The following is a 9,993-nucleotide window of genomic DNA, read 5'->3' on the forward strand; positions in this document are numbered from 1 at the left end:
AAACGAGGTCTGTCTCACTTCGTGCGCGTCAGCTAGGAAAATAAATGGGGGCCTTTGGGATCCGCTAGGAGAGACCAACCATGTGGTGTCCATGTATGCGGATGACACCCTGGTGTACCTCCGAAGCCCGGCTCAGGCTATACCAACACTACTCAACATCCTTGAATGGTTTGGACATGTGTCAGGACTGCGGATTAACTCAGGGAAGTCAAAATGAATCCCAATAGTAAGACTGGTTTTGATCCCGGACGGGGGATTACTGGAGGTGGGGCTCCCATGGGTGAGGAACGCACCTGGATACCCGGGGAACAGATTGGCGGAGTCGGCTGAACAGTAATTGATACTGAACATTGGGAAAATCATTGAGGGATTGCAGGGTTTGGTGCGCTTCTGGCGGGAATTACCGCTGTCCCTTATGAGGAGTATTGCCATAACTAAAATGGTTGTCTCACCCAGGTGCCTCTACGCGATGCAACACTCTTTCTTTACGATCCCCCGATGCTTCTTTTAAACACTTGACCGACTTTGACAGATTAACTACGGGGGCTATGCGCAAAAGGGTAAGCCTGGCCACTATTTAGAGAACCTGGCAGACTGGAAGTTCCATGTCTGGAATTGTATTATATGGCCTCGCAGATGCAGCATGCTATACACTGGTTGGATGACAATGAGAATTGGCAGAAGGCCCTGCTGGCAAAGACCTACGGGGACAGAACGCTCCCTGAACTGCTAATGCTGGGGCACAAGTACCTCTGACAAGCCCATATATTGTTCGGCATGTAGCAAAAATATGGGAACTCGTAGCACGGAGAGTGTTAAGAAGGGCAACATATGCCCTGGACATGCCCCTGTGGGTTGTTCGACCCTTTCACCAGGATTTCCCCATCTATGTCGGTGCGTAGGTGGCGGGAGAGGGGGGGATGCCTAACCATGGGGGACCTGTACGACAAAAAGCAGTATATCATGTGACAGCAGGCGACAGATGCCTTTGCGCTGGGCCTAAGGCAGTTCCTTCAGTATGGGAAAATAGCTCAAGTGGCTACCGAGCTGTGGCCTATGTTTCCTGAAGAACCTCCTGTCTCTAATGTGCTACAGACTCTGATAATAAGGCCAAGGGGCGCAGATTGTCGCACCTGTACCAGGCAATCCAGGAAGACAGGGTGGTCCTGGCACTGCCGGTCCAGATGAAATGGGAAACACTGACAGGGGACCCCATAACAGAGAGGTACTGGACTAAAATCCAGTAAGGGGTTAAACAGGTAAGCTCGAATACACGATTCAAACTAATTCAATTCAATTTTTACACCAGACATATCTTACTCCCAAGATGTTATACAGGATTTATCCGGAACGATTAGAGCGATGTCCCAGATGTGGGGAGGCGGAGGCTATATTAATGCATATGGTCTGGTACTGCCCAGAGCTTCAATTATACTGGACTGGCGTCTTGGACGCGTTGCAGTAGGAGTTTGGGTGGGAAATATTAAGGGAGACCCGGGTGGTGTTGCTTGGTTTGTTACCCAGACTCAAAAACAAGAATCTTAGCAGGAAGTTTGTCCTTTTGGGACTGGTGTTAGCGAAACGCCGGATAGCTATCCCGTACTTGAGCCGCAAGCCACCCATAATGATGCACTAAGTAATAGATATGAAGGTGTGGGGGACAGCTGAGGTGCTTTGTATGCAGCCGACCAGACAATTAAAAGCTAGAGGATGACCTGCTGGAATGGAGGGCAATGCTGGAGGAACTGAAGAACGAGGGGGCGGATGCTACAAAATGGGACGAGACCACAGAGAGTGCACAGATGGGAAGTAGGCCACAGGGTGATTGAGTTTTCTACAGAGGGGGAGTGGTCCACAGGAGAATCCAAGTCCAAATCAGTTTTCACATATTTTTAGTGATGGTAACACACTCAAAAAAACTCTGGACCTCTTGAGTTTTTAAACAATGAAGTTTTGAAGGGGGTAATGAGTGTGTTTGGTGTCAAGTCTTGGTGTCCTGAGGCTCAATCCTTACTTGTATAATCAGAGTCAGAAGTCCTTATTTTGTAGAAACGTTGCTCTTTATTTGTTTAGATAAAAACATGAACAGCCGACACGTGTTTCGCACCTTTGGCGATTTGCGCCAGGGCTTTTTCAAGGCTGTAAAAAAATCACAATTATATATATAAGTGCAAATGAATTGAAAGAGATAGCCTTTGACCCCGATACACGTGCGAAGAGTTGAAAAAGAATAGTGCAAAAACAGAAAGACGTTAGTGTGGTTTCTGATTTATGATCAGCGGATAGATAAGACCCTGATGGTGAGTTTTGAAAACATGGAAGAAGGTAAATGCATAAAAGCAAGGACCATTATCCACTGTGATTTAAATGCCTGAGTGTTATGAGAATTTTATGTAAAGTTCTTAAGAGTGATGATTCAGGTTGTTAGCAGTGAGAAAAGGTTCAGAATGATCGGGATTAAGTAGATTTCAACCAAATAATGTAGTTCCAAAAGTGATCAAACTAACATGGTATTGGTGCTGGGTGCGGAAGTACTAGCACAGCCGATTTTTAAAATGTGGTGCTAGCAAGGTTTTGAGAAATCGGCTTGTAAGATTAGTGCGAGAGGAGTAGCGGTCCGGCAAAGAGCGCTGCGGTAGCACGCACTCAGCGGGGTTTTATCTAACGGAAGGGTGATCCATTGTGGCAATATAATCACTTACTTGTAGGGGTAAAATCCCTGGAGTACTACATCGACAGTCTGCTCGTTACTCCTTCCGCTATCGCGATCTGTGCGTTAATGGGTTCTGCCTCTTTTGAACCGGAAAGGAAGATGGTGACCCGGAAGAGAGGGTCAGTGTTTTGGTACAACGGGGGGTTTTATTTACTTTATCCCTTGTAATCCGGCGGAGGAATCACTGGTTGTGTGGTCTACATTGAGTAGACTCGATATGGTTTAGTAATTGGTCATATTATTTTGTTCGTTCGTTTACATATGTGTATTATCGTCTATTGACCCGGAGGTGACAGGCATGCTGGCGTCTATTGATAAAAATCAACAACGGACTTATTTGGGCAGTAAAGATGTTTAATAGCTACGCCATTTTGGAGTGGTGTTTTTGACGATCATTTACTTGATTAATGGTAACAATGGACGAAAGCAAGTGTCCATGAAGCGACATAATATTTCAGTGGTTATATAGATACGGGGAGAGTGTTGTGTTATTATGCTACCGGAAAGGAATGTACAAGATTACAACTCGCTAGTCTGCGGCATTGTGGAAAGGGAAAAGGGGGTACCCCCGCTGAAAGTCTTCTGGATGTGTGTCTTTAATCAGTTTGTATTGGTTATAACAACTAGACATCACATATCTTTGTTCTTTCAATTAAAGGCTCTGATCGATCTACGACATAATCAAGGGATGTATGGATGACATGGAAGGAGAAGTGTTTGTTCACAATTTCTCCAGTCTACTGCTTGCAATTTGTTTCAGTAGTATGCGGAGGACAGTTATTTACATTGGTTAATAGTTCACAATCTCTGTGTCTTATTCTCTGGTGCAGTTTACTGCAGCCAGTGGTGCCATTCATATTCTTGATTTAGGCCCTTTTCCACTGTGTCCATTTTTATAATTAGTGCGCTTTCTTCTCTTCGTAGGAGGCGGTCCACATCGCCACCACGTTTTGGTGTCTTTAATCTTTTAATGCCTACAAAAGAGAATGTTAGATTAATTTCATGATGTTGCAGATAATGTTCCACAAGAGATTGTCTCGTATCTGTTTTGTGGATATTCCGGTAGTGTTCCTGAATGCGAATTTTGAGGGGTCTCCTTGAGCTGCCAATATAGTTTTTGCCGCAAGGGCAGGTGATAAGGTAAATCGTATTGGTGCTTTCGCAATTGATGAAATCTCTAATTGTATATTTGTGTCCATTTATGTTGACTTCTTTAGTCTTAGAATGGCCAAGTTTGCAGATTGAGCAATTTGTGCAGGTATAGAAACCTGTGGTTTGTGGTGGGAAATTCCTGGGTTTGTTCTTCACTTCGAAGAAGGAGGGACAGAGTATGTCACGTAGGTTCCTGCTTCTGGAGAAACCTAGTTGTGGCTTGGTTGTTAGAGAGTCTGTTAAGGTGGGGTTATCTCTCAGTAAGTGCCAGTGTCTGTTTAGAATTTTACGGATTGTGTATTGACCACTGTGGTATTCAGTATTGAAACGAATAGTTGATTTTTTCTCTTTGGAGATATTGTTGTGAAGTAAGGATTGTCTGTCAGTTTTTAAGAATTTCTCAGGTGCTTTTGATAGCATTTGTTCATTGTAGCCTCTTTGTTTAAGTCGTTGGGTTACTGCCTCTGAGTGGCTTTGGTATTCTTTGACTGCACTGCAGTTTAGACGGGCCCGTCTATATTCTCCTCCTGGGATGTTAGCGATTGTGTGTGAGGGATGACTGCTGGAGGCATGAAGAATTGAGTTTGCTGATGTTGGTTTCCTATGTATTTTTGTTTGTAGTTGCTGATCCGAGACAGATAGTTAAGTCCAAGAAGTCTATTTCTGTTCTTGAGATATTATATGTGATTTCAATGCCCCATTTATTAGGTACTAGAGATTTGATGAAGGTTCTCGATTTCTGTTCACTGCCCTGCCAAATTAGGAGAATATCATCTATGTAGCGACCCCACATAATTATATTAATCGATGGCATCATCAGGTCTTTCTTACCAGAGCCAGTGTTCTTCGACTGCACCCATCAGCAGGCAGGCGTAGGGCGGGGCAAATTTGGCCCCCATTGCGGTCCCTTGCAGTGGAGTTTAGTACTTGCCATTGAAAAGGAAGTAGTTGTTGAAGAGGCAAAATTCCAATAAGTCTAAGACCATTTTGTTTCGTGCAGTTAAGTGAACTGATCTAGTCTGTAATTATTTCCTCGCTGCGGCTAAGCCATCGACGTGTTTAATTGAGGTGTACAAACTGCAGATGTCAATTGTGATGAGAAGGTAATCATCTTGCCACGATATATTTTCTAGTTTTTGTAAAACGTCCTTGGTATCTTTAAGGAAGGATGGTAATGCTTTCATCAGAGGTTGTAGTTCTGCATCGATAAATGCTCCTACATTTGAACAGATGGAATCTATGCCAGCAATTATTGGTCGTCCTTTTGGTATTCTTCCCGGCTTGTGCACTTTGGGCAGCAGGTATAGTGTTGGTGTGATTGGGTTTTTGATAGAGTAGATTTTTTTCTTCTATACTCAGCAGGCCTTTTTCATACCAGAGGTCCAATAAGGTGGTTAATTTGTCCTGGATATGTTGGGTGGGGTTGTGATCTAACAATTGGTAACATGTTTTGTCCTCCAGTTGTCTTTGGGCTTCCAGTAGATAGTCTGAGGTGTTTAAGAGGACAACGTTTCCTCCTTTATCTGCTTCTTTGATCGTTAAATTGTCATTGCATCTCAGTTCCTTTAGTGCCGCTCTTTCTTTTACAGAGATGTTATTGGAGGTATATTTCTGTTTGGCTTTATATTTCTGGATTTCCTTGTCCTGATCTTCAGATACTCTTTTTGAAAACATATCAATGGAGTTTCCTGCTGGCAGTGAGGGGGTGAATTTTGTTTTTTTCTTCAATATACTTGGTTTAGAGTGGAAGATGTCAATACCCAAGTCTTCTGCCGTTGTCGTCAAAAGCTCTAGATGGTCTGGATCAGTGTCTGTCGAAAGATGTAGTAACAGATTGCTGTTTTCAAGATCTCCCTCTAGTTCACTACTCTGTTTCAACTCGATACATCGCTATACACTGTGCGTGAATTAAACCTATGTTATATATGCAATAAATGTTAAAATACCTGAGAATACATATTATGAATTGCATGATCAGCACTGTGGAGATAATTTAATGAGATGGTTGCGACATTAGACCGCACCTTAAAACTAAATCGCTATGAGTCAAAGAAAAAGCCTTAAATGTAACCTTATTAATATAGCGAAAAAATCTTTTTCTAAAAAATGTAAATGTTGTATTAACAGATTGAAAAAACGGATTCTATTTTGGAAATTTTTTCGCAAACGAGGAGGAACTGTACAGAACAAAAAATATTGTAAATAGGTATGAAATAGTAACTCATGTTTTCGCTTTTACACTTCACCCTTTGGCATGTTAGTTTGATCACTTTTGGAACTACATTATTTGGTTGAAATCTACTTAATCCTGATCATTCTGAACCTTTTCTCACTGCTAACAACCGGAATCATCACTCTTAAGAACTTTACATAAAATTCTCATAACACTCAGGCATTTAAATCACAGTGGATAATGGTCCTTGCTTTTATGCATTTACCTTCTTCCATGTTTTCAAAACTCACCACCAGGGTCTTATCTATCCGCTGATCATAAATCAGAAACCACACTAACGTCTTTTTATTTTTGCACTATTCTTTTTCAACTCTTCGCACGTGTATCGGGGTCAAAGGCTCTCTTTCAATTCATTTGCACTTATATATATATAATTGTGATTTTTTTACAGCCTTGAAAAAGCCCTGGCGCAAATCGCCAAAGGGGCGAAACACGTATCGGCTGTTCACGTTTTTATCTAAACAAATAAAGAGCAACTTTTCTACAAAATAAGGACTTCTGACAGATTATACAAGTAAGGATTGAGCCTGAGGACACCAAGACTTGACACCAAACACACTCATTACCCCCTTCAAAACAGGGTGATTGAGTAAAGGGGGAAAACGCCCATCCTAGGAATATTAGAAGCGTGTTGATGCGGATAAAAGGTAGAGATACTGGTTTGAATTATAGGGACACACTCCAGACATGGTTGGGGGGGTACGTTTTAGTTGCGGGGGAGGGTGTGTAGGGTCTATGCGATAGAGGATTGCTCTTGGACATTGTGAAGATATTGACTACGGAATTAAGTCTTATGGGGCCAATCCGTAATAAAAATTCATGAAGGTGAGACTTGGCTCTTAATAATTGGTTTACTATATATGCATGGAATGTACCTGCCCCATCAACCTAGTGTTCATGAAGATTTGATGAGTCTTGTTGTATAATTTTGCAACGGTCCATGCCGTTTGTGTCATGTTTGTTTCAAATGTCAATAAAGATATATAAAAAATAAAAAATAAATTTAGAAAGCATTTACTTTAAATTTGTTGAATAGCACACCTCAATCCAATGTAGGGTATCAGGGTGTTTTACACTTCACATATATTATACAGAGAATGAATAATACAAGTGTGTAAATCAATGTACAGAAAATATTACGCAAGACTACAATAAGTCACATGTCGCCCATTATGGTAGTATTCGGTGTTAAGAATGACTGGTCTTGAGAAACACAATGTCAGGATTTAGATCATAACACAGTGGTTAGCGGTGTCTGTATTTAATAAGGCTTATATACTTTTCAAAGGAACCCTTTTTAGAATAATTAAAGGTATAGAAAAACAATAAGGTTCTAAACCTATGTCTTGCAGTTTGCAAGCAGCACTATGATGCTGGTACATTGCACACTATGCTTTATTAGATGAACTATAATTTATTAACTCAAAAACAGAAAGCTCTTCAAAAGCAGTAAAAACCACTGAGCTAACTAAATAAAATACAAATCTGTGATCTGCATGCCAGAGGTTGTACTTTGCAGTAGACACATTAACACGGTTACATTAAGAGTCAAAACTGTGACTCTACTAAGCCCAGATCTCTACATTGAGTGCATTACCACTAGGGTTCGGCACACAAAGATCTCAACACAGGTGCCTTAAAACTGTAAGACGTTTTCAAACGCTGCCCGTTTGTGACCCATTAAATAAACCACAACAGATTTACTGTTACACTTAACCTTGTCGCCAAATTACGGCCGAGTTTAACAAAAAAAATGTTTATAAATTGACTGTCATACTACACTTTTCATGACTCTCGAGACTCAACCACTTTTCATGACTCTCGAGACTCAACCGCCTTACTGCTATCATAACTTGCCCTCCCCAATTTATGAAATATCGAAAAACATTTACAGCACCGGCCTATGCACTAAAACATACAACCCTTAGAACTTGTGCATTAAAATGAACCGATCACAGGGCCAGTGGATTAAAGCCTATCACGTCTATGCCTTATGGGGTAATCCATCATCACAAAATTCAACATATTGAGCTGAAGGGAACCAGTGCCAGGGTCTTTTAGTAGAACTTATCACATCTACAGACTACAGTCTATGTATTAAAGTCTTCACCAATGATAGAAAGCGCAACTCAATAGTCTGCGCATGAAATACACCGTCCCAGAAGACTAGACAACGCATCATAATCCGGTGAATGACTACACTGGTCAAAATTGGTTTTAATTTTGCAGTTGTTGTCGCTCTCGCCTCAAAAAATCCATACGCCGTACAAAGTCAATGGGAAAATGTACGCTCTATTTCCGGACATCAAACCTTCGGCTTTGAAAATGTAAAACGCTGATTACTATACACTAAACAGCCGACGCACAAAAAACACTATTCTTCTAGCAGCCAGACGCCCAATCATATGTGGGTTATCAAATAGGCCGATGCCCACTGTTAGAAAAACACTTTTGCTGTAGCTTATAAGACAAGGCAGACTGCATGCACTATTCATAGACAGGCAATTGAGAAGAACAGTACATCACGTGCAGTACACACGTATCAAATTGTAGGGATCGACTTACTTCTTAAACATACTGGCGGCCGCGAAATGGCCACGGGTACTGAGGGGCGGGGAGCGCCCCGGCTCAGTGGGGCTGGGGGGCAAGGAACGGGAGTGCAGCAATTGAGGCGCAGTGATAAATGCACCCCACTCCCTTCACAAGCACATGAGACGTCTGCTCTTCTAACAAGCCGGATGTGACCTGCTTTACGGCAGTCTTCAGCAAAAAGCAAGTGCCGACGCTGGAGGCCACACCATGCCGCAAAAGCCGACAGTGGCTGGTAGGAAGTCAAATGACCATAGATAGAGATCGGGCGGCAGCCATCTTGGATTGGGGCATATCCGTTCAAATGATACAAAATCTGGTACAAAAGAGCAGGGAGAACCCGGAGAAGCTATTAAGACTCACGTCCGTCAGTGAATCAGTTGGTTTTACATAAGCCAGCATACTTATGTTTAAAGTCTACCCATTAAGACAGCTTTAGTTGTCTCTCCTATAAATTAATACATGATACACATAAATGGAGGGAGTTTAGTCAGCGGGCCTCATCTATTGATTGATCTGTTAAATGTATTTATTCATTTATTTGTTTATGCGATTTTATGTAGCGCGAACTTTACCCGAAGGTGTCCGAGCGCTTTACATAAGGACCAGTTGAAAAACATAAGGATTTAGGATTACATGCGTTACATAAAGGATACAAACAGAAAAAAATTGCAAATGTACAAGATGTAAAGTCACACAAGGAGATACAAATGGATATACTCTAAGAGTCACATAGGAATGGTAGAGAGCACAACGGTCTACTGCATATACTAGTGATTAGAGTTATCTCTATATACATAGGGAAGGGATATGACTGGATATACTCTTAAGAGGCACATAGGAATGGAAGAGAGCACAGCGGTCTACTGCATATACTAGTGATTAGAGTTATCTCTATATACATAGGGAAGGGATATGACTGGATATACTCTAAGAGTCACATAGGAATGGTAGATGGTACAAAGGTCTACTGCATATACTAGTGATTAGAGTTATCTCTATATACAGAAAAGCAGAGTTCCATAAGTGGGGTCGGAGGGGGGATGCAATCACAGCACAAAGGGAGGGTGGGAGGGATGCAAGGGTATGGAGAAAAGGCAAAGCAGAAAAGGGAAGAAACATTTGAGGATCATCAACGGGGAAAAGGGTTAAAGGACGAGGGAATGGATGGAGGGTCAGAGTTGCGGGGAATGAGATTTTGATACCTCTTCTGATTACTTAGATACCTATCTCATTCATCCAATTTTGGATCGATTATTGACTGTCATTGAGTAAAAGGCAAACCCACATAAGTTAAATCAACCCC

General features: G+C 41.8%; 1 protein-coding gene across 1 annotated transcript in view; it reads right to left on the reverse strand.

The window, feature by feature from the left end:
- MCTS1 (MCTS1 re-initiation and release factor) overlaps positions 1–8,902 on the reverse strand; it is a 112,284-nt gene extending 103,382 nt beyond the window's left edge. The window contains exon 1 of the mRNA XM_086918514.1: positions 8,664–8,902. Within this exon, the coding sequence (XP_086774640.1) occupies positions 8,664–8,674 (11 nt within the window). The 5' untranslated portion in view covers positions 8,675–8,902. The remainder of the gene's footprint in view (positions 1–8,663) is intronic.
- Between the last annotated feature and the right edge of the window lie 1,091 nt (positions 8,903–9,993).

Source organism: Lissotriton vulgaris, chromosome 4_1 (genome assembly GCF_964263255.1).
Source record: "Lissotriton vulgaris chromosome 4_1, aLisVul1.2, whole genome shotgun sequence".
Classification (NCBI taxonomy): Eukaryota; Metazoa; Chordata; class Amphibia; order Caudata; family Salamandridae; genus Lissotriton; species Lissotriton vulgaris.